General features: G+C 39.6%; 2 protein-coding genes across 7 annotated transcripts in view; one reads left to right on the top strand and one right to left on the bottom strand.

Moving 5' to 3' along the window:
* Positions 1 to 14400, bottom strand: CASP3 (caspase 3). Of its 2 annotated transcripts, none has more exons than XM_072861385.1 (7): positions 14186 to 14400; positions 8220 to 8309; positions 5777 to 5901; positions 5141 to 5269; positions 3015 to 3190; positions 2381 to 2498; positions 1 to 1447 (listed from the first exon to the last, which is right to left on the bottom strand). In XM_072861385.1, exons 2-7 carry the CDS (start codon positions 8291 to 8293, stop codon positions 1221 to 1223), a joined length of 849 nt encoding a protein of 282 aa, XP_072717486.1. In that variant the 5' UTR covers positions 8294 to 8309; positions 14186 to 14400; the 3' UTR covers positions 1 to 1220. The 2 variants fall into 2 exon arrangements, with proteins under 2 accessions (XP_072717486.1, XP_072717485.1); XM_072861384.1 differs by having other exon boundaries at positions 14135 to 14280.
* The window catches only part of PRIMPOL (primase and DNA directed polymerase), a 26967-nt gene continuing 13573 nt past the window's right edge, over positions 14222 to 27615 (top strand). Inside the window, exons 1-6 of one of the 5 annotated variants that reach the window (XM_072861377.1) lie at positions 14222 to 14346; positions 14848 to 14927; positions 17700 to 17884; positions 18979 to 19070; positions 20067 to 20208; positions 21687 to 21834. In XM_072861377.1, coding sequence (XP_072717478.1) covers positions 17705 to 17884; positions 18979 to 19070; positions 20067 to 20208; positions 21687 to 21834 — 562 coding nt within the window. In that variant the 5' untranslated portion in view covers positions 14222 to 14346; positions 14848 to 14927; positions 17700 to 17704. Of the gene's footprint in view, positions 14932 to 17699; positions 17885 to 18978; positions 19071 to 20066; positions 20209 to 21686; positions 21835 to 27615 lie in introns of those variants that run through there. The other 4 variants (XM_072861375.1, XM_072861376.1, XM_072861378.1 and 1 more) reach the window with 4 other exon arrangements.

Below are 27615 nucleotides of genomic sequence, written 5' to 3'. Positions count from 1 at the left end.
AGGAAACAGTATTTAATTTAAGTTAAAAAAACCCTCAAATGCCTCTGGAAGTGAACATCAATTTGCTAACATTGTTTATGCTACACAATTTAAAGAGTTTTAAGTTGTTTCACAAGCACCCTATAGTAATTTACCATTCTGTCTTCCTCTTACCTTAAAAAGACTGCCACAAGCTGGAACATCAACAAAAATGTTTTACAATTTTGTAAAAGCCTGTTCCACGAAATTTAGAGTCAAGAGATATAAATTTACTATTTGTTAACGTATTTTAGCTAAAGTCTTGTAATTAACTCCAATTGATATTAGAGTTAAGTGAAATTTCTCCAGTACCACAAATCTAGGATTCCACACAGATTAAACGTGGTATGCACATAGCACAAAGCAAACCCACTCTAATTTATGGCCAGAAAGAGAAAAGCAGACTATTCAGAACGTAGACTTCCTTTTGCACTGACTCTTATAGCCCAAAATATGCCTCAACAGCTCCCCCCTTAAGGAGCTGCAGAAAAATAAATTTTGGAAGACTGGTCCCTTAGTCAGTCGGCTTCAAGGTCAGAATACAAAATTGATGTTGAAACAGCTACCGTGTTGATATAATTGCTTTACCTAATACTCCATACAAAAGTTACAAAATCATCAGCAAAAAAATGACTGTATTCTAAATATGCTTCCTAATTGTATGTAAAAAATGAAATGGCTGTTTTCCACAGTTTATGCCCTCAGTTAGAAAAACAGTTTAGGTTAGTTTATAACCTAAACTTTAAGAACTCGAGTTAAGAAGAAGTGTATGATGACACTATCATATTACCATGATCAGTAAACACATCACATTCTGAATCTTCTTCCTAGTGGCAAAGATATTAAACCAAGCTATTTACAAGAACTGTTTCTTTTCTCTGTCCCTTTAGCAAAGTGAAATATAGCACCAAATAGATCTGATAAGTGAGCTGACCTTTCTTTAGTCTCCTCTTCCTAATTTTTCGAGATACTCAGAGCACTACTTTCATATTTGCCTGTGCTTCAGCTACTCAAGTTTGCACTTCTAACATAGCCATGCTAGGTTTTACTTCTAATAATAGACATATCTAACTTTGAGACAGTTCATTATGCCACACACAGTAGTGAACAGTAATTCAGATTTAAAAGTGGTATTCCATACTAACATTGCACATAAGTTACAGATAAAAACACGAACTGAAAAATTACAAGGTGAAATTCTTTTAGCAAGGGAAGTAAAATTCTTTGGTGAGCATAGAGACAATGCACGGAATCTGTTTCTTTGCATTAAAATCCTGCCGAGTTGAGCAGGACTCGTATTCCGCCACTCTGCGATTTACACGAGTTAAAATCTGCATGAGTTCAAGTTTCCTTGCATGTTCCTTCAGCATTTTACACAGTGACTGAATAAACCAGGAGCCCTCAGCTGAATTCCTCCAGGAGTAATAGCCTGTGGAAGAGAGAGATGTTAAATTGATCAGACGTAGCAGCCTCTAATACAGGACAGGATAGCAATTAGGGGAACAATACATTGTTTCCAATAGCAATCAATGTTTTAAAATAAAAACTCAAAACCACTAACCAACAAAATTTAGATTTAATAATCTCCCCAAATTCCAAATCAAAAGATATTCTAATCCTCTCATCTTTTCTAATGTAAGGAAACTTTAAGTAGGTAGAAAATCAAAAGGCAGGAAAACTATCTCCTGCTGCAACAGTCTTAGCCATTAATCACTTACTACTTCTTTACAGAGTACACGTATACAACTGAGAGCTGACAGTACAGATGGAGCCAAGATGCAAAATGGATTTCAGTGTCACTATCTTCAGGACTATGTGCATGAATTAAAGACTGGAACCTACTTCTGCTAACTGATAGCGTAAAGGGCATACTAAGGGCTCTGCCACTACTAATTTTGCTTAGGGATGCAATGAAAATAGAGTCAATAGGCAAATAATACGCTGGTGTTTATCAGTCACTTCTGTATATGCATCTACAGATATCCGATTGGTTTGTTCTCTCAGAACTAATAACGACTTTTACTTCCTGCTGTAAATTATTTGAACAGCTCAGATTAACTGAATTTACAGCAGATGAACATTTGAGGGTTTGCTAGCGAGAAAGATGTATATTCAGGGGTTTTTTTGGTTTTTTTTTGGTTTTTTTTTTTTTGTAGGAACTGAGAATAGCAACTACCTCATAAAGAACTCAAATCAGGGGAGAAAAAACGACTGAAGGAAGAAAATTCGTATTTCCATGAAAGAGAACAAACGAAGTAGACACCCACTGAATGGATACAACTGCAAACTGTCATTTACAATATTGATACAAACTGATATAGATACAATTTCAGGAACAAAAATTTCTTTGCCAGCCTCTCACCTGGAGCTGTAGAATATGCATACAGGAAATCTGCTTCTACAGGTATTTTTTGACACATTGTTTCTTCTGATCTACTGTCTGCCTGAATACCGGAATCTAATTCTGTCCCTCTACAAGCCTATTTGGTGGAAAGAAGAATGGAAAATAAAATAAAAAATAAATGAGGAATAAAGGCAGCAATCATGATCAGAATACTGATTTTCTTCCCCTCCGTTTTAAAGACAATAATACCCCAACTGAAAAAGTGCAAAAATAACAGGAATTTATGTCACATTTCCATGAGACAGACTCAGAAGAAAAGTAACTAGCATTTATTTAAATCAACTACACAGTGTCGTTAAGATAGATATTAATTCAAAAGTACATTCAGAAACTCACTAAAATATTGGTTAGCATTCAGAAAGATTTTGCTTAATCCACAGAATTAAGGTAATGCAATCTCAGGTATTACAAATACTGCCTACCCAATAGGGCAGACTGTGCCACTTTTAGACCTGAAGAGAATCTTATTCCAAAAGTAATTCCATTTAAATCAATTTTAGAAATAATTAACTTTTTTCATTAATAATTAAGGGAAAAATATTATTTTTAAGTATCCAGCTGATTTGATGACAATTGTTCAGCTGTACATCACCTGAATGAAAAAGAGCTTGGGTTTTCCCGCTAAACTTCTGCACTTGTCACCTCTGAAAAGGCTTGTTAGCGCTTTCAGTTCAAGAGGGCCATCTGTACCATAGATTAATCCTTCATCACCATGGCTTAGCAACACACAAACAAAACTGCTTCGCTTGCTGTGATCTTCTTCAGAAACTTGAAAGAAAAAAAGAGAATTATCTTAACTTCTTGCATTCCCTAAAAGCTTTGAACATTTGATGCTTCCTGTGTGACAGAAGTCTTTAAGAACTAATTCCTATGTTTAGAAACCTCCAACCAGTTTTCACTTCTGAACAAAAGGAGCCAGCCTACTTTACTTCAGGAGGTTGGACACAGAAAACCCCAAATTAAAGGCCAACCCTACCCGTTCTAAGACATGGCCACAGAACTAGGCCAGGAACACCATGAGGAGACAAAATGGGTACTCCCACAGTGTCTCAAAGTCTGAATGGTACACCTCGCTCATGCAGTAGTGGTCAGTCTCGTAATCTGGGATCGGACTGATGGGAAGTTTTGAGTTTTGGGAAAGGATGGGGAAGTCTTACTTTTCTTTCCCATCAGAGATGCTTCAACTACTTGGATTACATGGGAACTGAATGTAGCATGAAAGTTGTTGCTGCTGCAGGGACCTAGGTACTAGCATTATCCCTCTCTCTCTCACTCTTGCCCTGTAGCAAGGTCTAGAAAGATTTTTCAAGCCTCTGAATTTTGTACTTAAAGACATTTAAGCTTGATATGAAGTGTAGATTTATATTCTTTTCCCCATCTTGTGGTACGCAAAGAGTATAGAACAGATATTCTCTGATGCCTTTTGTTGCCTGACATTGTGGGGATTGTACTTGATAACCAAGAAGATTCTTTTAAATATATGAAAAGATACAAACATGGTTTAAAAGAAAGGATCCAAAAGGAATTCTGAGTGGGAAACTCAAGAAGATGTAAGAGTTTGTAGATGAAAAGTGCAAGAGTCACAAAAGCTGAAGTCTTCTGTTTAGAGCTTGCCAAAACACTGAATTTCTCTTCTGGAAAAACTGAGCTATTTAGATTTTTCTCAAGCGATGCACACTCAGGCATTTCTACAATCTATGGACAAGCACTGCATCTAGAAGAGTCAGGAAAGGCTGTTTTCTGGGAATCTCTAGTTAGGCTGCAGTCTGTAGTTTACACTGTCTATTTGGAGGCCTTATACCACAGGTAAGACAGAGGCCTTTCCACTTTCAGCTACTGTCAACAGACAGGCTGCAACTATACTAATAAATTAACTGGGAGCATTCTCTGGCATAAACATTAACTAGCACTAAAGAACCTACATCTGTGTTAGCAAATACATTTAAAAACAAACAAACAAACAGGATTGCTGCAGGCTAACCAGCTGTTGGGAATAATCCTTGGAACACTTTTACTGTTGAACTGTGACCTGGAACAGTCTGGGAGAGTGCTAGTAGGCATGAGCCACAGTCATGCCAGAGAACCTTCCAACAGTTAACTAGAATAGACTGTGTACCAGGGCTACAGACACCTACAGGCACCATTTAATTTACTGGTCTAGATGTAGCCAAGCCCAAACAACACAGGACTAACACAAACAGTAGAATAAAGCTCTCACTTGACAGAAGGGTGCTTTGTTTCATAAGTCAAAAAAAACATGAGTTGTTTCTCTAAAAGACTAATTCAGTCCACACACTTGCACTTCTGGTCCCTCAACCAGAACCCCCCCTGGATCAGAACACCTCTTAGGCCACACCACTAAGCATACAGCACAGAACCCCTCTACCCAATTAAGCAGGTTTCTTTCCAACTCACAGAGGTTCAGTGATCCCAGAGTCAGAATATAAATCAGTCTGCATTTAAGTTTCAGCCTTTTTTCCAGCCTTCTTTAGAAGATGAGAAAGGATACGGAGACAACAGTCATGGCACAAAAGATGGAGAGACAGCAAAGATGAATAAACATAGAAACTATGATGTACATGTCATCCTTAGCAATAAACCAGTGGCAGGTGTGAAATATCATCTAAAAGAACCATGGAAGAAGAGATATGAGGGCTAGAGATGTATTTGGAAACAGTGGTTGATTTTAATACACACACTGAACATAATATTACTTACCATTTTTCAATAGTTTAAAAATGTCCCTGCATGAAAGATCATTGTTGATCTTTATTTTATATCCCAACTTCATAAAAACTTCTCTGACACTTGCAGCATCCGCATCTGTACCTGAACGGGGTAACATCCCTATACACAAGAGAAATGTATTATTTATATATGATATAGATGGCACGGTCTGATTGAGCCAAATTCTCTTCTCACTTATACCTGTGTCAGTCTGGAATATAATTCCATTATTCCAGATCCACTCTAACAGAAAAAACATTGCACTGTTATACATGCACACCATCTTCTTCTTTCTGTACCTATATTGTAGATTGATCTACTCCTTATTTTTATATCTACCTATCTACATAAAGACATAAAAAAGGAGTTCATTTGCAAAACAGAAATCATGACTAGAAGGTAAGACGGACTTGTACTGCCTATCAATTTTTCTCCCCATTACTGCTGTACCCTAATGTGTTCCCTCTATACATATTTGGAAGAATGCACTGAAGTGAATCACACCCGTTCAAACCACTTAATCTTAGACTGCAATCAAAATTGGTCTGCATATTTAATTTTGAAGAACAATACATGCCACTAATTTATCTAAATTAAGGAAAAAACTTAAAAATTTGAAAGTGGTACCAGTATTTCTGTGGAAGTTCTTATTGTTTATTATTACACATTCCCCCATCTCTGGATAATCCATTCTGTAACTGTAGTCTGGCAGAATTCCAGAGTCCATAGACTTGCTAGCAGGTAGGTTCTTTCTGTATAGAAATCAGACAAACTTCAGGTGTTAATTTCTGATCTGCCTTCTCTAGTTTCAAAATAATAATAAAATAAGGTTATTTTAGCAAAACAAATGAAACTGGTAAGGTTTGCTACTTGTTCCCTAGAAGTTCCCTCAGCAAGTTTGCCGATGACACCAAGCTGAGTGGTGTGGTTGATACTCTAGAGGGAAGGGATGCCATCCAGAAGGACCTTGACAGGCTACAGAGGTGGGCCCATGCAAACCTCATGAAGTTCAACAAGGCCAAGTGTAAGGTCCTGCACCTGGGTTGGGGCAATCCCAAATATGGATACAGGCTGGGCAATGAATGGATTGAGAGGAGCCCTGAGGAGAAGGACTTGGAGGTATTTGGGATGAAAAACTGAATATGAGCTGCCAACACGGGCTAGCAGCTCAGCCAGTCAATTGCATCCTGGGCTGCACCAAAAGAAGTGTGGCCAGCAAGTCGAGGGAGGCGATTCTCCCCCTCTACTCTGCTCTGGTGAGACCCCACCTGGAGCACTGCATCCAGCTTTGGGGCCCCCAGCATAAGAAAGACAGGGACCTGCTTGAGCAGGTCCAGAGGAGGACCACAAAGGTGGTCAGGGGGCTGGAGCACCTCACCTATGAGGACAGGCTGAAAGAGCTGGAGTTGTTTAGCCTAGAGAAGAGAAGGCTCCAGGGAGACCTCACAGCAGCCTTCCAGTACCTGAAGGGGGCCTACAGTAAAGATGGGGAGGGACTCTTTATCAGGGAGTGTAGTGATAGGACAAGAGGTAATCATTTTAAACTGAAAGAGGGCAGATTTAGATTAGGTATTAGGAAGAAATCCTTTACTGTGAGGGTGGTGAGACACTGGAACAGGTTGCCCAGAGACGTTGTGGATGCCTCCTCCCTGGAAGTGTTCAAGGCCAGGTGGGATGGGGCTTTGAGCAACCTGATCTAGTGGAAGGTGTCCCTGCCCACAGCAGGGGGGGTGGAACTAGATGATCTTTAATGTCCCTTCCAACCCAAACCATTTGATGATTCTAAGTTATGTCTGTGAAATCAGTTGGTAGATCTGATCTAAGACTAGTGAGAACTGTACTTGCCCAGAGGTTAAAATAAACAAAACTGCTTTGTATAGTTATGCTCCCAAATAAAACTTTTGTTTCAAGTTCAATAAAATATCCACATACACAAATAATTTAAAAAAAAAAAGTGAAGAGTAATTTGTAGTGATCTTCTGTGCAACTTGTAACAAGCTTTAAATCTAAAGAATCAGGGAAGAACTGTGTCTAAAATGATAATGCCTCTGCACAGGAAAATATGAAAAACTAGTTTAAGGAAACCATTTATTATATCAACAAGAAATCAGTTGGGTGTTTTTACTATCATCTTTTGAAAGCTATGTACCTGGAGGCAAGATCAGCTCTGAGATTGTAAATCTATTCTGAATTCTAACCAAAAGTCATATTCCCCTTGAATTTTCACAAGTAAACGTTCAAAACCTAGAAAATGACCAAGACACTGTATGCAGCTGTAATTCTGCCTTAATGAGCACACCAACCACAACATCACTCATGACTCTGCAACAGCTGTCAATTTTACTCAGTCCATATATGCTGAAGTCGGTATGGATTTTCTCATTTAAGCACATGGGTAAGCAGTTACAAGATTGGGGCCCGCTGTCATATTGTATTCTACAAATAAAAAGCCTGTAATGCTCTTAAATCTAATTTTCATTGAAATACTAAAAAGAATGACTTCAGAAACAAATTAAGTTTCAAGGAGAGCGTAATCTGATGATAGTGCTACACCAGCATAACAACTAGCTGTCACCAGGAAGAACAGGCCTGCGTTTCCTCCCTTCCACCCCTGTAAGTTCCCCTGACACTTGTTGTTCCACACATATAACTCTACAGCAGGTCAGCTCAAGCAGCTGAACTGGCTACCACAGGTTCAGGTGAGCTCTCAAAGCAGTTCAAGGAAAGGGGTGAACATTTAGCGCAGGGTGAGGCAGAGCATTCTCTTTTTCAAGAACAGCTAAACACTAGATAATACTCTTAAGCCAAGTCTAACTGCACCTCAAGTGTTTTGCTTTTTAGTTCCTTGTACATACATATGGCCTGTTTTGTCAGAGACTGTATATTTTCAAAGTCAACGTATTTTCATAGTCAAACTCTAATAGTTGTTTATGATTATTATAATTTACCATAATTGAAACTTTTCCTTTCAGCATTATTTCTTCTATGGCTCTCGCCTTCTGTTACAGCACATGTTTCCTCAAGACTTAGTTTAAGTCTTGAGGAATTAATTTAAAAGTACCTCACTTACCCTTTGGAACCAGGAATAGATTTTGCATCTGTCAGATCTTCCCCCGAATGTGGTCCATCTCCTACGTCTGCCATTATGGCTCTCAATTATCTGTTTGAAAACATAAGAAAATAGAAATATATGACAGTTAATTTTCATATGAAATATCTTCAGATTGCTTAATTTTTGTTAGGTTTCCTTAAAGCCTTACACAATCACAAAGCAATTTTTTACAATTATAGACAAAAAAGGAATGTTAAAAGGGGATATTCACACAGAATAACTTTAGCCTAGGAGCATTAGTATTGGTAGGCAAAAATTAGCATTTCTGAGTAATCCCTACATGTCTTATGTTTGAAAGAAGAACATGAAATATTTTTCTAAATTATTGCATTCTAAAACAACTCTGGGAAAAATAGTCTGCAGATCCCTGTGACCAAATAATTGAAAATGCCTGCAAAAAGTAGGATAAGAGACAAACAAATTGAAAACAATCTTTAAAATATTGTAATGTCCCTACATACATTAGTAGCATTTTAGTATTATGAATATTGCATCATGTATGGATCCTTCCACCTCAGTAAGACAGAAATTGAGATCCAAACCCAAGCAATACAAGGTATCGGATGTGTGCAAAGACTAACACAGAAGATTAGATTTTGGGTCATAGTATTTTGTGAAATAAATAATTTTTCCACATTCCGTTTCAAATGAAACATCACTGTGTCCAATCCTAACTGGTGTACGTGAAGGCAATTGCAATATAAACAACATAAACCCACAACAATATAACTTTAAATAGTTGACGAAATGAACTCTACGCTGTGGGCTGCTATTTACTTTTGGTCGGAACACAGGACAAGAAATGATGAATGATACCAAGCCAGAAATCAATTTAAAAGCAATAAACCTCCCTCCCAATTACTCTGTGTGTACTCATGGAACACATTACCACAAGTTACCTTTAACTGAGGATTCAGAAAAGGATTAAGCATCATAAAGTTAAATCGCCAGATAGGACAAAGTAATAAACGCTTAGAAGTGAAATAAATGCTTAGACCTCAAGAAAAAAACAAGGCACTACAAGGCAAGAATTTTAAAGAAACTTGCTTAGCAGGTATATTTATGGTAAATAGGGATGTATAAATAACCAGACCAAGTAGTAAGATTTGCTGAAGATTCTTATTTAAGGCTTAGGTTCTTTGGTGGCAAACTATATTTGCCATCTTACATCATCATATTATTATTATAAGTCTCTTAACTTCATATCTATACTCTAGCTAGTACATCATGAACATCCATTTTCTGTGGCAACAATTACTGATGCATCAGAAGCACTAATGTGGGTTATGTATAAACCTCTTTCCTTCCATCTTTCTTAAAAGACAACTACTACATTTTTAGTGACTTCAAAAGATCTTCAAGGTTACTCTGCATACTATTTCTTTGTATCTTGGAGCACTGATGTAATTAAGAAATCTTCTTGCTCACAAAATTATTCCAGACTTGAGAACTGTATCATGTAATGTAGCAGCACACAGGAAATTTCCTGAAAACCAAATTTTTTTGCTTTATATTTTAGAAATTTACTTTAAAGACAGTATCATGGGGCAGGAACTACATCTACAATACTGAACTTGCCTGCCTAGCACCATGATCTGGATTCACTCATCCTAACTACGAAGTCTAATTCCTTAGAAGTTCCCTATGTGAAAAAGACACAAAAGGTAATTCAAGTACCTAAGACCTGTGGCACAACAGTGATCCAACCCTATGACTTATCATTGTGCAGGGAGCATTTGCATTGACAACAGTCTAGTCTAGAGTGACAGTTGGTGTGTCCACCCAGCTGTAACTGGAAAGCAGGGCTTCTGATCCCTAGGAAGTGGAAGGAATGGCTTTCATTGACAAGAATGCTAGAAGTTCCCCTGCCCCAGCAGAGCCCAGCTTCCAGGAGTTTCCATGCCTCTTTCAACCCTGTCCCTACCACAATCATCCTTGGCTGGTTCCCAGCTTTCCCGAGCTCTCAGCCTGACACTTTTGAACAAAACTTTATTTTGCAGGAAAACATCCAACCAGACTGACCCACAATTCTGATGCAACTCAGGCTGTTCCTTCTTCTGAAGAAGCACTATGTGCAGAAGCATAACCCAATCCCTTCACTGTGGCTGGGATTAATGGGAGAGACAGGGAAAAGTTTAACTTTCTTCCTTGCTTGTTCTTTGCCTGCCAACAGTAATGAAGAACCACACCACATAATAAAGCACAGTTATCACATACCAACTCCATTATCGAAAGTAGCCAGCAGGTGTACTGAGAGCAGTGTAGCCATGTCAGCATGGAATTCAACTTCTGCTAAAAGCCCAGGTGTTTATTCCAGCTGTCTGGCACTGTGAATATCTGCAGTGCCAGTGCTGCAAGTACCTGAACCAGCTAGTGTGAACTAGTCAATATGTGCCTACATAAGCTGTGGTCACCTCCTATCATATGAGCCAGCCTGGGCTACCAATAACTACTTGGAGAAAGATTCAGTTAAAGTATAGGGAAAGCTAACAACTCTCTGGCCAACAGATGAGACCTTGGAATCATTAGGGAGGGTAAGTGGATCGTTAGGCTGCCTTCGGTTCACATCATGTGTGCTCCAACCAAACCGTTGCATCCCATTAGGGACTGGTGGGAAGTAAGCTGCTGGGAATAACACTGGTGAACACCAGCAGACTTAAGCAGGCAAACTGGAGACCTAACAGACTGGGACCACTGAATGCTTCTGTAACACAAATCTTAAAGCATGCTGCAAACAGTAAGAAAGATCTTCAACATTTAAGTGACCTTAAATTAAGACTTATCTCCTTGACCTTTTTGCAACCCTTAAAACTTAGAACTTTAAAACTTCTGTCCTTGATCCAATGCCAAAGAAACAATGAAATTTGAAGTGGCTAGCAAAACCTACAATTGCAATGAACTACAGTACTTTGTTTCTGAAAAATTTAAAACACATTTTGTAATACCATATCATAAAAATATTTCTTACTAAAGCCTTTGCAAGCCTAGCTCACAGCCTACAGTTTCAATTGTTTAATGAAGTGCTAGAGCTTACTGCATTCTACTGCATCATGACTGGAGCTTGTCTAAGAGTCTTTACAGAAGCTAGAGAGATAATGAAGAAAAAGTGGGTATAATACGTTAGGTATTTAAAATATGCATGCTTTATCTTCAGAATAGAATCTGTAACTCACCTCTAATATCCACCAGTTTCTGAGTGGATGCACCAAGTCACCCGCACTTCTTTAAAGAACAAAAGACATCCACAAAGAGATATCTGTTTTGTTGCTAGGCACTCAAATGCACGTTTTAATCAGCAGTATGTTTTCTGCTCTAAAGCACTAGTCAGGGTAACAGCAATGCTCCCTGGAGGATGGTGCTGATTCTAACACTACTAAGAATTGCCTCATCTTGGTTTAGGTAATGTGATGATGTCATGTTCTGTCAAGCAGAATACACATCTCCCTGTAGAGGATGATCTCATGCTGTTAGGGGGTGTGTGTGTGTGTGTGAAATCAGGACAATGCATTAAGAATTTAATTAAAAATTGTTATTCTGCTCCTTGATATTATTTTCTCTGAAAGCTTATGTAAGAAGAGCTTTCAACTGTAAGAAAACTTAAAAAACAAGTAGCTGAAATGAGCAACAGCATTTTTCTAATCTCGCAGAATACATTCTGTAGGTTTTAGGAAGCTTATTTTACAATATTTTATTTGGAAAAAAATACAAAGTTTTTAAAAACACCCTATAAGACAGAGATAGCGGATATAAAGATGACGCTACAGTGATCTTCACAGGTACTAAGCAAAAAATAAAGTGGTTCAAAAAGGTCCAAAACTATGCTCAGCAAACTACCAAAAATTACCAAAGTCTCTCCATATAGCAATAAAAGCAAAAATATATTTTGCCTTATATAAATGCAATTGTTCCAATGCTTTTCTTTTGATAGGAAAATGATAAATAAAAGAATGTTTTTACTCCATTCTAGCCTGGATTTACTTATTCTACCCAGACCTAATGAAAATACATTCACATCATCATTTATCACCACTAAAATCATCAAGTTTCTTTTTAAAGCATATTTACGTGAATTGTGAACCACACAAGACAAATTAATGATATAGTGATAAAAATAACACTGAAGCTTCTCAGACAGGGCAGGAAGCAAGTAACTGAATTGTCTCTAATCACCAGCTGTATCTTGAAATATGCAAACCACAGGAGACAAGACAACACATGTTCAATATATGTCAGCTGCTACAAAGCAATGATTGTCACAGTATTAAAATACATGTCCAAAACAGGAACCAGTATCATAAAACATGTCCTTAAAGATTAGAAAAGGGCAGTTTTCCACCTCACATGACTGCAGGAGAAAACATCAAGCATTCAAAGAAGGTATTTAATGTACATAAATATAAACATGGCACATTGTGATACTAATGCAGACATGCAAATTAAGAATTTTCCATTCTACAATGTATAAAGATAACTGATAATTATCTAATTAATAACAGAAGGAAAATATAGAAGCTGACTGTATGAAAAAACTAAAAACATTTGAAATATACCATTATGTTTTCTACGTGGCATTATCCCACTGTTAAATACTGCTACCACTAGAGGAAGCATGCCAAACTGTGACAGCCCTTCACATTACTTCTGGTCTGGATACAGTTGTTGGAAAGCACTGACACCGGGCCAGCACTCTGATCTTCCAAAAGCAAACAGACTTCCAGTTAGTCAGCATTAATCTGCAAAATCAGCAAGACCTGAATTTATTCTGAGAGTAGATGGGACACTTCCTTATTCCTTCACCTCTACCTATTAACAACATCACCACAGCAATAAACATGAAGGAGCCTGACAAGGCTATTAAGGGCAAGGTGTGTTATTTTCAATGCTACCAACTGACGAGAAGCAGATAATTAAGAAGAGAATTACCAGTTGGAGGGTAAAAGACTAGATTACCAGCACTATCCTTCAACCTAGCCGGGAACAGACTGACAACACCTTGGACAGGGCCTTCTACATCCTATAAAAAAGGAGTCACTGTGTCTGTGAGGGCCTCAAGTATGCTTTCCCTGCACTGGCAGGATCAGTAGAATGGAGGCAAGTGTGCATACCACTGCCCCTGTGGCCCTGATCTTGGGACGATGCCTCTCAGCTATCGCACGCTCACTCTTTGTTAGCAACCGGGTCGCTGCAGAGCCATTTTCCAGACGAGGTTTAGCCCGCTGTATCCAAAGCTTTATTTTGGTAGATCCGAAGGCAGTTTCAGGCCCTATGTTTCCCATTCGTTAACAGTCTATCAGAGGGACACCGGAAAGCAGTTTAAAATTAAAGCACTTTTTTTCCTTTTTCTTTTGTTTAGTCAGCTTCTCCACAAAAACAGGCTTAAAGTAGCAAACAGCCTGCCTTAAGCTTCTGGACAACTAAGATAACTTTATAGCTAAGCCCCCGTGCTCTCCCTCCAGGGAAGGGGGAAGCGGCGAGCGCTGGGCCGGCGCCGCGGCTCCTCCCGCCGCGCCGGGGAGGCAAGGCGCGGCGGCGGGCGGAGCAGAGACATCCGCCCCCAACAACCAGCCGCCCCGCCGTCGCCGCCGCCAAGCCTGCTGTGGCAGGAGCCCCGCGGGCAGCCAGGGGAGCAGGAAGGCGGCGCTCTGAGCCGGGCCCGCCCCGGGCGAGCAGCGGCTCCCCTCGCGGCCCGGGCATGGGGAGGCTCCCACTCCCCTCAGCCGGCTCCCTGCAGGAGAGGCGCGGGCGGCCGCCCCCGCCGGACCGAGGCCCCGAGGAGCCGGAGAGCCACAGCCTGGTGCCGGGCGGGCGCCAGCCAGCCAGCCAGCCGCACCCCACCCCCCACCGCTTTGTTCGGCCCCGCCGCCGCCACCCACCGGCTGTGCCGCCTGCCCGCTCCACCGGCGCGCCACGGCGCTCCGACTTGCCTTCCCCGGGGCTCCGCTCGCCGCGGCGCGGAGGGAGGACCGCCGCTGTGCGCGATCGCCTCGCAGCCCCTCTGGCTCCTCCCCGCGCGGGGCGGGGGAGCCCGCCCGCCCCAACGGCACGTGGTTCAAACGCCAACGGCGGCAGCGCGCGGGCTGTGGCGGTGAGTCGGTGTCGGCGGGGGCTGCCTTCCCCCCGGCCCTGAGGCTGCTCCCCGCCGTGCGCGGCAGCTCCCGGCCCCGAGGGGAGGCGGCGTGAGGCCGGGCCGAGCGCCACGTCTGAGGAGGCGCGCGGGGTGGCCGCCTGCGCCTCCCTCCCATCGCCGCGGCCTGCCGGGCGCCGCGGTGCTGCTGCTCCGCCGGTCCCCGTCTTCCTAGCGCGGGGCTTGCCTCGGCGGGGCGGGCCGGGCCCCTCGGGTGTGCTCTGTCACACGGGGGGAAGCATAAGCAACCGCGCCCTTCGGTTTTAAGGAATTTGTGGGGATGATTACCAAATGAGAAGCTATCTTTCAGATTTCAGCGAGCTAGATAAGCGCCGATGTACTGGACTGTATCAGAGCAGTACCTTCCACTTATGGCGGGGTTTATCTCCCACCGCTGCACGATGACAGCTTGGAAATCGTACAGCCGATTGACAAATGTGATCTGAATATTCCTTCCTCTAGCATCCCACTGCCCTGCCGTTCAGCCTTACACAACAGCTCTCTGAAGAAGGGCTAGTTTCAGCTTCATCATCAACTTTCAGGTCAGTTAGTTTCGTATTTGTACATTGACCTTCAGTAGCAGGAGTCAGAGTAAGTTTAACATTAGAAACTAAGTTTTCCAGCTTCTCACAACAGGCACTAGCCTACTTTTTGAGGTCCTATCACCAGGTCTAATATCCTGCATTTTGCACAAAATTCCTCAAATCTTAACTGTAGAAGCTACTTCTTCTATTAGGAGCGCAAGATGAAAATTTGATGCTCCTTGTTTTTCTTGAGGGAAGGTGAGTAGTGTTTGTCAGTATGCCACAGTTCAGCTCAACATAAGGATAGCCAAGTTAATTTTCACTAACGTTAAGAAATTTAGCACTAGGGAGAAAGTTATTTAATATGTTCTTCTAAGGCTGAATCAGTAGCTGGGAGAAAATCTCATGGATTTATTAGTGTTGAGGAGCATGAATTCTGGCATAGAGCTATGTTGCATGATACACACCGGCCAGGAAACTAATGTAATCACATTATTTTGAGTAGCGGTTGATTTGCATGTCTAAGTTTAATTTCTCAGCAGGTGTGGACAGTGTGTTTTGTTGTAATCACTACAGATTTTTGAGCTTTTTTTTTTTTTAACTAAAATGTAGGGACACATATGATGAAATCATGCATTTGTGTTTGTCTTTCCCCTGTAGCATGAGGGAGAAAATTGCCGTTTCTGAAATGGCGAGTCCATTTGTTTAAAAAACAAAACAAAAAACCAAGCAACAATTGTCTACGGTATGAAAATATAAGATGTCTGCTGTCCTCATCACTAAAAAAGAAAGAGTTTACCATCAAAGGGGGAGAAATGAAATAGCAAGTTCTTTAAGTCATCTCCCAGGAGATACATTTTCCCGGGGTCTTCATGCAGTCATCGTCCTGAGTCAAAACCACTGATATCCAAACATGTTGGTGACAAAATTTCTTTCTGGCAAGTAAAATAAAAATAATTACTCCCCTTACTTCTGGTGGGACAGAAGAGAGGACAATGAAGTGGGAATTTCCCAGTAAGCTCAGAAGGCTAGTCTGTAGTTACACCTAGTCTGTAGGTGTAAGTCGTACATGCTCTAAATACATGTGTTGTGATAGGTATAGTTGATAGAGGAACTGGTTACCTTGAAAAGACCTGACACATTGGGCTGCTGAGAATCCAAGAGTGTTTGAACTACAAGAACAGTGACAGATCTCAGTTTAAAGTAAGGGTCATCAGCCTTCTCCCAGGTTCAGATATCCTTCCAGCTGTGTTTCTGCAAAAATATGTCCTGATCTAACTAGGAAGTTTAAAATGAGTAGACTATGGGAATTGTCCTTCACTTCTCTTCTTTTTAACGGTCACCTTGCATGAAAGTGCAATGCGGGGAATGTCTTTTGCACCCAGTTAATTTACAACAGAGCCAACAGCATTAAAATGAAACTGAGGGTTCTGCTGGCACTTCTGAGAAATGCTGATTGCTATCTATAATTTCATTTTCATTCCCAAAGAAGAAACTAATTGCAAGAAAAGGGAGGGGAAGAAACTCACAGGTCAGGAGACTGACAAAGTCTATAGAGATAATATATATGACCCCTGTAAGATAAAAATATTATGTTGTTTAGACTTGACATAGGCACTAAACTGTAAAAACGCAGGCTTAGATGTACCGTGGGCAGAAATGTGGGCGTCCAGGAACCTTTACTGTGGAAAACTTGGAGGGGGATTCAGAGGATCTAAAATTAGGGCTTTGGGGCCCACAAGGGTATTTGAATACTTAAACGCACCTTGTGGATCCAGCTTGTTAAAGGTTTGAATACTTTTGAGTATAGTCAGTTTCATTTTTATCTTTCATTGCAACTGGGAGGTTGTTATAAGAACCAAGGGTTGGTAAATGGTTATGCTGGGCAGAACAAAAAGATGCACCTTCATGTTTTTTTACTTCTTGCCCCTCTTCCTCTGTTTCACAGTTGGTTAGCAATGCTCTTTACCGATTTGCAGGTGTTCAGAGGGGCAATGAATTTTCCCAGAAAAACAGTTAATTAAACTTACAAATAATTGTATGTATGGTAATGTGTATTTATGCTTTACTACATTACTTTGTAGCATTTGGATTACTTCATGTGACTAGAAGTTTAAAGGTTGCAAGATAGCAAACATTACTGCATCACGTGCTATTTCTTGAAAAGATGTAAGATTGCTATCTTAACTTTGCAAGAAAGTACATGAGATTTTAAAGCAGGTGGAAGTATTACTGATCAATAGCAAAGGTTGGCACTGGAGAATGGAGCCCTCATTTTCAATTGCAGTTCTTTTACTTTGAGATACAGAGCTAGAGTCACTGAAATCTTAATTTTTCTCAGGAACTCAAGTGCTGTACTACCCATACAAATTAACGATCTCATTTGTCTCTCCAACCATAAAGCAGAAATAATAGTATTTTTTCACTCCTTACTAATATTGTGTGGTTAATTAACACAGTTTGTATATTTTTTGAGGAGGAATGTAATACCATTCTGTAAACAAAAAAGAAACTTCTTAGGCCTTCCCTTATTATGTCTATTCTGTTGTGTTTATCTTTGATAGTATTAGTATGAAGATCTTTTACTTCCAAATCTGTGTGGAAAGATTTGATGTTAGAATGAGTATCATAGCAAGGTTGGGTGTTCATTTGGAATCTTGGCTACTCTCAGTTAGTAAATAAAGTATGCTCAACAAAACTAGAATCAAAAGTAGTGATGAGTACAGGATATATTAAAAGTGAGTCACAAACAGAAATTGATACTGATTTGACTATTTGTAATTGCTTTAGGACAAATGAAGAGAAAATGGGAAGAAAGACTGAAGAAAGTGGAAGAACTAGCATCTCACTATGAAAGAAACCCTCTTCCTCCAGTTTATAGACCAAAACTTTCCAAACCCTTTCTGCCATCCTCTGTTTGGAAAATATTTTGTCGTCAGGCTGAAGCTTTCAATTACGTAAAAACCTGCAAAGAGGTAAATTATTTGTTAGGTGAATGTCCCTACTCTTTAGGTACTTTCAAGGTTGAACTTTACTTAAAAGCTTGGTTAACAGTAAAGTCTTTATCAGATTGCAAGATGGTTTTTTTCTTTCTTTTTTTTTTTTTTTTTCATCTCCCCAATCCTGAAACAGCAAGTTTGGTGGGTTTTTTTTTTTTTTTTTCCTTTGTAGGAGATCATGCGACACTGGAGGTAGCTCTAAGAAGTACTATTTCTGACATAGGCATTGATATGTGGTGTTAACCTCTAACAGTAAAACTGCTTTTTGGTAATATTGTGATAGATTTCTTCCTTCTGAAGATAAAGAAGCTGTCAAGGTTGGCAGGAGAATGGGAAGGTAGTGAGAATTGAGTAGGAAGAAAGAGGAGGAAAAAACTGAGGAAGAAAAAGAGATAAACAGGAGGCAGAGACAAAATAAAAACAATACAGCTCTCCAATGACATCAGAGTAGCAAATTCAGATGATAAGAAGTGATAAGTCAAATAAATGTTATGCAAAATGTATTATCTGTTTTCAGTTCTCTGCGTTTAATACTTTTCAAATTGATTGCTGCTTTTAAAGAAAGTACCATGGTTTCTTCCCACTGTTTTCGGTGTTTAAGTAATCCTGACAGTCTGTTTTCCAAAATGCACTCTCACTGACTTGGCAGTAGGTGTTTTTGTTTGTTTTATTTTCAGATTTCCATTTTTGGATTTCAATAATATAGAGTGTAAAGAATATTTGCTATAAAGCCATATGCTGCCATCATATCCATAAGACTGTTCCTTTTGGGACATTGTTCCTCCTCCCGTTATAAGCACTTGCTGCTGATCAGAAAAAAGAAGACTTTACAGAGTTTACATTAATGCATAACAAAGAAAAGCTTCAAATTTTTATTAATGGAACTGAAATCAGAATTATGTTCTTAATTAAAAACAGATGCTACTTGGGTTGAAAAAGGATAAGTGATCTGTTTATAGTTTTCTAATATTTACTAACCTTTGACCAGATAAATTAATATTAAATAGGAACTTCTGAAGACTTTAACTGGTTCTTTGAATAAAAAACCTTCAATGCTTTTATTTTAAAAGGATGTTCATGTATTTGCGTTGGAAAAGAACACACAAAGTGGACAGAGGTTTTACCTTGTGACAACATATAAAGAGCTTTGGTTTTATTACACGTGAGTATTTGAAAAGGTACCCTATTGATTACTCTAAGATAGTAGTATACTGTATATACTATTCTCTAGTAGTAGCTGTTACTGGATAGCTATCCCCAGTAGCCATCTGCTGCTCTGACTAGCACAGAGCAGTAGTGGGTTGCCTGAGGTTTGATCTTGGCCATGGGGAAAATCTTCATAAGGACAAACCAATCTATTCTATAGTGGGTTTCAACTTTCTTTTGAGTTGCAGACTGCCATTATTTCCTGTGAATTAAGGACCCCATCTACTGAACTTAAATCTAATAGCAGTAGATCTGCTTTCGCTGTCAGCTTTCCTCAGGGGATCATACTAACATGTGACACAAACATATTTCTATGATTAGTCATATACCAGTTTAAATGGGCATTAATATAAATGTCCAGTTACCGATTTATGGTTTTGCATTTGTGTGATGTAGTTTCAGGTATTGACAATTTGATCATGTGCTGAACTTTTTTTCCCAATTTTTTGTTTTACAATAAAATATTTGGTTATGAAGTAAAAGAAATCTAAGAGTCAATTTTTATATGAAAAGTAAACTTGATTTTTCTCAATTTGAAAATGAGATTAATTTTTAATTTAGTTGGAAAAAAGTCTGTGTAATCTCATTTTTAGTGCTTAAGGCATATGAGTGATAACTTTGTAAGTTTTCTACTGTAGTTTCCATCATTCCTTAAATTCTCAACAGAATTTCTGTTGACAGTATTTATTGTAAGACTTGGGGGGGAGGGGGGTGGGGTGGGGAAGAGAATACTTTACAAACTTAAATTCTAGGCCAGACAAATATCTTTGTTGATATTTGACGCTGAAGTTAGTTACAAATTTTTCGAAGCGTTATAGGGCTGCTACTTTTTGTAATATGGGTGGTTGATTGAAAAATAAAAGAATATTTAGGACTTGTGGGATACTTGTTTGCAACTGATAAGTATGTATAATGTTTATCGTGAGAGGTTGTGATTTTTGTTTTTTCTTAGGAAAGGTTATAAAACAAGTCTTATGCATTGCTATGAAGTAATTCCTGAAACAGTTGCTTGTAAACTTTATTTTGATTTGGAATTCTACAAACCAGCAAATCCTGGTGCAGATGGCAAGAGTATGGTTGCGAAGTTAATTGAGGTAAGCTGAGGCAAAGTCATGTTGTAGTTTAATATGAATTTGTTGTTGATTTAATATGATACCAAAGTATTTGCCACTTTATCTTGATTATTCTATAGTAAAATGAAAAAGAATTGTAGACCTAGTGGTTATTTTTAATGAAGTAAAAAGTACTGTTTTAATTAAAGCAAAGGTTCTCTCCTTTAAGTGAAAGGAAAAAATAGAGAACAATGGTTGTTGAAATGCTTGTATTCACTGTAGGTTTACTGATATGATAACTTTTTGCTTTTGCAGATTGTTTTTATGTGCTCTGCCACTTCAAAGCTGTAAAAATGAAGGAGTGTTTAGGTATTCTTTAGAGTAGCATCAATAAAAGTTCCATTCAGATATTCATCAGTTCATTTCCTTTGCCAGCTGGTGCAGTCATATATCCAGGCTTAGATAAATCCCTCTTGATTTTAGCTATCTTCAGATGGCAGTTCATTACAGTTGAGTTAAATGATGATGTAGAGAGCATCAGGTGACTGCATTTACCAATTTGGTACCTGAAGTTAAATATCTTTGCTAATTATCAGTTTTGTTAAATAGTGCAAATTTCCATTCTGTTGCAAATTTGATTGGAAAATGAGCTCCACTGCAAATTCAATACGACAGAGGTGGAAAGTAAAGCAGGTTTTTAGAAGAATATCTGCTGTTCCAATAAAATCTCTTTGTGAGTGGCCATTTATTTGTGAGACTTCTGATGCTTACATGTCTGTAGCTAGAAAGGAAAGAAAGAAAAGGATGATTGAGATCGTTCCTTCGTAAAGAACTCTTCATTGATATAGAATCCAGAGGGGTTTACTCCATTGCAGATCAATTCTGAAATCTAGAGATTCCTCAGGTTAAGAAGAGAACTTTGGATTTGCTGGGTGGGGGATCTGAGATGCTAAAATCCTAAAATTCCAGACCCTTAGGTTCTGAGTCCCAGTCCTAAACATGAGTAATCACAAGCTTAGCTTATAGAAGGTTTTTAGATCTATTTTAGAGCCAGACATCTTATGTTTTCTGCTTAGATAGTGTTCATTGGGTCATACCAATGAATTAGCAAAATCATAACAGTGAATTAGCATACCAAGCCTTTATATCATGATAGCCTCTATCTTCCATTCTAGGTAAGCCTGCATTACAAACATTGTCACTGTGGGTGTGAACTGCTTTGTGGTGGAAAAAAAAGAACATGAAGCCTCTAAATTAGTTTGACCTGAAAACCTGAAAATCTGCTCAGCTTATCACTGTTAGTATATTCAGTGACTTGCTTATTTCAGGAAATAGAGCCTCTGTCAAATTTGGTTAAAATTTGCTATGTTATGAGTTACTTTAAATTAAATTAATTGTATGCTCAAAATGAGAAAAAACACTTGAAAAAAAGATGTAGAATCTTCATTTGTGTTAGGTTTTATAGAAACCACTATTAAAAATGCTAGACAAAATAGCCTAATGAATGTTTATCATTTCAGCTTGTCAGCCAAAAATTAAAAGAACTTTATGATGTAAATTGTTCAGCCAAAGATGTCTTGAATTTAGATTCCAGTACTGATGAAAAATTCAGTCGACACTTAATATTTCTACCCCAAAAGACTGTATTTAAGGATAATATTCATGTTGGTAAGTGTGTTGTTTTCTCTTACACCTAGAAATAAAAGGTGAGGTTTTGACTTAGTACAGTGCCATCTCTCTTTTGAATATTTATTTTGTGGAATTATATGTGGAAACAAATACGTATTCCCAGCAGAAATGACTGGGAATTTCTATTTCATTAAGCCTCATTATTTCTCAACTCATCTTCTACTTCCTATTTCTATAATTAGCATTTGTGTCGGCAAAAATGTAACTATTTTTGTGCCTGTATGATTTATTTACGAAACTACTGGCAAGACTGGTTTTGGGCTTGAAAATTGTTTTACAGTGTGACTATGACTCCTTAATTTTCAGGTTAATGTCAGTCTTAACAATTAAAGCTACAATTATTGGCTCTAAATACAGTTGGTTTGTGCTCAGCACAGGGTCAGAAAGGCAGGACAAAGATGGTTTCAAGCCACCTGTGCATAAACATGATTAAGAGAAAGGCGAAAGCAATTTTAATTGTTGATGTAAGTTGGGATTTCATGGGATATGGCAACTCCAACACAAAGAATTGCCAGTTCAGGGTTGTCTTGACTCCATTTTTAAAGTAAGTATAATAATACCCCCTCACTTCACAGAAGTATTTTGAACATACTTTTAAAATGCTGTTTGTGAAGCACTGAAGTGCTAGTGGTGAGCATTAAGGAAAGTTAATGCTGAAATTAATAATTTTTTCTTCTTGTGTATGTATTCTGTATGGTGTGCAGTAAAGCAGGCTTATAGACATACATTGAACTATGAGAGCACAATAGAATATCAGCTGCGTTTTGTCTGAGTGAAGCATGAACTGATGGAAATCAGCTTGCCCAGTGGTGGAATTAAAATCTGTATCAACCTACAAATGCAGAAGTTTGGGTTATTTAACTTTGCACCTGCAGCCTTGGTTTTGTCATTTCTTAATATTTGAGTGTTCAATTTTGTAACCTTTGTTACTTATTGCGTTTGTTTCAAACAAACAAATAGGGTGAGGGAGAGGAAGCAGAAATGCTGTTAGAGAGTACCATATTAATAATCTCACGGGTTATTAGAAGGGATGAAATTTAGATTTGTGACATTTAGCTCTACAATTTGTGTTCAGGAGGATCTGTGACAACAGCAGCAGAATTACATGTATCAGAGAGAAAGAAATCATGTCCTTTGTTACCGGGTTTCCACTGGCAGTAGAATAGGAAGAGTTCAGGGTGTTGGCATCATAATTTTGGTCCCAGTCAGGTTCCCTGCTTTTATTCTGCTGTCTGCTTGGTCACAATCTATCTGACTGTCTTCATGCCCTATCTTCCTCTTTCTTTCTCACCCTTACCTCTTTTTCTAGCTCTGTACCTTCCCTCATTCCAGTCTTGAGTAAAGCTTATACTGTATTTCTTCTTTTTTAATACCTCCTGTGTTTTTTAAGTAGCTTCTTACTGTGCACTGTGTATGTCCTAGTAGGGGATTGTAGAGAGCACAGGGAAGATGGGCTCTTTGCTTTTAGTACTTAATGACAGGACAGTGATGCTGTCATTAATGACACAGTGCTGGGCTTCTTTCTAGCCCATTACAGCATTAGAGATAATAGTATTTTCCTTTTGAATTGTCTAGTTATTTCATGGGAAGAGCACATGTACTGTTGGATCAAAGTTGTAGTAGGGTTGACACATGTTTTGTGTTGCTCTGAGGAATCATCTATGAAAGGTCTTGCCAGCATGAACAGCTGGAGGAGTAGAGCAAACTGTAAGGAGAGGCTGGATCTTGTAGGCCTGCATGCATGTACAAATTTTTTTTTCCCCACATATATTTAATATACACATGTGGTCCATGGCCTAAGCATCACTTCAGGCCAAAATTCAGATCCTTACTCCAACACAAAGAGGCCATAGGATTTCTCAGAACCATTTTTTTCCAGCTTTTTTTTTAATGTTAAAAAACCTGTTTCTCATTCTTAGGAGCAGTAGAATCTGTCCCCCTAAACCTTTTGAGGAGTGGCTGACATGGCAAGCTAAGCAGATTGTCAAAGTTATAAGCAAATGCTTATAATATTGGCTGCCAGCCCCAAGCGTGACACAGAGCAGTTATTTCTTATGTGACACTCTGGTAACAGCTACAAACCCCAAAGGCTTAAATGGGATTACTGCAATTTTTAGTTCAAAAGTCTGGTCTTTAACTCCTCTGCCACCATAAAACTGTTAAGTAATACATGGATGATAAATAATTTGGTATGACAGCAATTTTAGCCTGTGGTCTTGATAACTAAATTACACTAGTCAGTTCTTTCAGTAGAAGTTTGAACTGTTTATTCTAGTCCATCAGTTAAGTGTTCTGTGTCTCCACTGTGACGTGAATTTGACGTTTACTGTCAGACTTAAAGTATATTTAGAGATTGTGTATTCATGTTCTGCCTTTTCAACAAGATGTTGAAGTCACAGTAAAAATTGATTTTTTTATAATTGAGATATGTAAATGTCAGTGTTAAGTTCATGCATGTTACCAATAATATTACACTCTAGACTTTTCATTAATGCATTTTAGTAACCTGCTTGACAAACCTGTCTTAAAGTGTATTAGCTTTGTACTTTGTGCAAAATACTCTGCTGTAGTAAATAACTAAAAATGCAAATAACTTCATAAAGTAATTTCACAGAATCTGTATGAAAATATATATATTCTTTGAGGTGATGGAAAGATTTTGTCTAATATAAAACTTAAAAGGGTTAATATCTTTTTCAGACACATTCAATTTTTTTTTTTTTAATTCATCGTTGTGGTGTTCTGTGTAATAATAATTACTTTAAGATGACTTAGTGGTATTTATGTGAGATAAACTAGAATATGAATTATCACATCTTGGATGATATTGTTTCATAACCATTTTTTTATCAGGAGTCATGCACAAAGTCCTGGTTTCAGCTGGGATAGAGTTAATTTTCTTCCTAGTAGCTGATACAGTGCTGTTTTAGATTTAGTATGAGACTAATGTTGATATCACACTGATATTTTGGCTGTTGCTAAGTAATGCTTACACTAGTCAAGGACTTTTCAGCTTCCCATGCTCTGCCAGGTGCACAAGAAGCTGGGAGGGGCACAGCCAGGACAGCTGACCCAAACTGGCCAAAGGGCTATTCCATCCCATATGATGTCATGCTCAGTGTATAAACTAGGGGGAGTTGGCCGGGGAGCAGTGATCGCTGCTCGGAACTGGCTGGGCATCGGTCGGTGGGTGGTGAGCGGTTGCATCACTTGTTTTTTTTCTTCTTGGGTTTCGTTCCTCTCTCTCTCTCTCTCATTGTTTTCCTTTTCATTACTATTATTATATTTCAATTATAAAACTGTTCTTATCTCAACCCATGAGTTTTCTTACTTTTGCTCTTCACATTTTCTCCCCCATCCCACCGGGGCGGGGAGGGTGAGTGAGCGGCTGTGTGGTGCTTGGTTGCTGACTGAGGCTTGGTTGCACGACAGTCCTTTTTGGTGCCCAACGTGGGGCCTGAAGGGTTTGAGATAATAACAGATTAACCAGAGTGTGTTAAGGAATTTATATCTGTTAACAGTTGGCGGGTCACGCTATTGATTCATCTGTTCTCGATATTATCTGATCTTCACCATGCTCATTCTTTTGCTGTACATGTTAAAGATCGGTGTTGGTTTTTCCCATTTGTTGTGCTCTGCAGTGATTAGTGATGTTTTGCCTGGGAGATTTGTTATTAAAACACTGGCCTTGAGCTTAATCTGGTATTTGGGCTTCATATTGAAGCCATTATTGTACTTCAGGTACCACCTTGTGGAGACAATTAGCAAGTATACTTCTTCCTCTGAGAGGTTTTTTATGGAGGAAATACAGAATGGCACCTTCACTACCTTCTTCCGTGATGCTTCCTCCTTCATTACAATAACTTTTCAGTATCTTCAACATCCTTGGGTAGTTAAGATACTTCTATTGGTATTGCTTGGGAATATTGTTTCGGTTTTGTCTAAGGTTAATAAGCAATTTAAGAATATCATCCAGAGATCTGCCCCAAGGCTGGCTAGTTATGAGTGGCAGGGTGTGGGGGATAGCATGGGCAAATGCCTAGGATGGTGAGCACCTCCAGTGCTTTGGAACTTCACCCCTGAACAAGTGCAGAATCCTGAAAAATTAGCAGAATATTTGGAAAAAGTATGTTGTCACCCTGGCAATTCTAGGGAGACACAAATCACTGCAATGTGCTGGGGCCTGGCCCACGCCTACCGAGCCCTGTTCAACACTATTCAGTACCCTCAAGGGGGAGAGAAGGTCTCTGGATCTGATGACAAAATGACAGGCACTGTGGCTACTCCAACACTGGTGACAGATACTGCGGTTACTCCAACTCCTGTGACAGGGACTGCGGCTGCTCCAACCCCTGTGACAGGCACTGCAACTGAACCAGGGAACCAACCCATGCCCATATCAGTTGCCCCTATACACGAGAAGAAATCTTGGAAGCAAAAGTCAGCTCATTTAGAAAGGGATGATGAAAAAGCAGGGCCATCACGAGGGAGGAAGAACTTGTAAATGAGATGGAAACCACCCAATCCCTATCTCTGAGTGAGCTGCGAGATATGTGACAAGATTTCAGCCATCGTCCAGGCGAGCACATTGTCACCTGGCTGCTCCGATGCTGGGATAACGGGGCTGGTGGCCTGGAATTAGAGGGTAAGGAAGCCAAACAGCTGGGATCCCTTTCTAGGGAAGGGGGCATTGACAAAGCGATTGGAAAAGGGTCACAAGCCCTCAGCCTCTGGAGGTGACTCCTGTCAGGCATGAAGGAAAGGTATCCCTTCAAGGAAGATGTTATATATCACCCAGGCAAGTGGACCACCATGGAGAGAGGTATCCAGTACCTGAGGGAATTAGCCATGCTGGAGGTGATTTATAGTGACCTGGACAACGAGCAGTTACCCAAAGATCCAGATGAAGTCCAGTGCACACAACCCATGTGGCGGAAGTTGGTACAGAGCGTACCATCATCGTATGCCAACTCATTGGCAATACTGACCTGGAAAGATGGAGAGGGACCAACGGTAGATGAAGTGGCTAGCCAACTCTGGGAATACAAAGAAAGTATCTCTTCCTCCCTTGTCTCGGCTGTGGAGAAACTGTCCCGGGAGGTCCAGCAACTCAAAGAGGATAGATCCTACTCTCCACCTGTATGGGACCAGTATCTCAGCTATTAGGAGTCAGCATTCTTCTGCTCAAGAGAGAGGATATAGTGGATACACACCACAGGGCACCCTGAGGTTTTACCTGCGTGACCATGGAGAGGACATGAGGAAGTGGGATAGAAAACCTACCTCGACCCTAGAGGCATGGGTACATGAGTTGGAAGGAAAAACAATCAGACAAGGGGTTTTTTCCAGGAAAATTGCTGCTCCAGTTTCCAGTGGACAGTTCCCCAGACAGAGTAGAAGAGCTGATCTTACTCCTGATTTTAATGAAGGAAATCCTATGTACAAGAAGTGGGTAACGAATCCTATGACCAGGACTAGAGGGGCCGTGCCTCCAGACAGGTGAAGGAAAGGGACAACTGGGTTTACTGGACTGTGTGGACTCGATGGCCTGGCACATCAGACCCACAGGAGTATAAGGCTCTAGTAGACACCGGTGCACGATGTACCCTAATGCCATCAAGCTATACAGAGGCAGAATCTATCTGTATTTCTGGAATGACAGGGGGATCCCAACAGCTAGCTGTACTGGAGGCTGAAGTGAGTCTGACTGGGAATGAGTGGCAAAAGCACCCCATTGTGACTGGCCCAGAGTCTCTATGC

Source organism: Ciconia boyciana, chromosome 5 (genome assembly GCF_034638445.1).
Source record: "Ciconia boyciana chromosome 5, ASM3463844v1, whole genome shotgun sequence".
Lineage (NCBI taxonomy): Eukaryota > Metazoa > Chordata > Aves > Ciconiiformes > Ciconiidae > Ciconia > Ciconia boyciana.
Note: the sequence above shows the minus strand (reverse complement) of the source record. Positions and strands in the feature narration are given on the sequence as shown.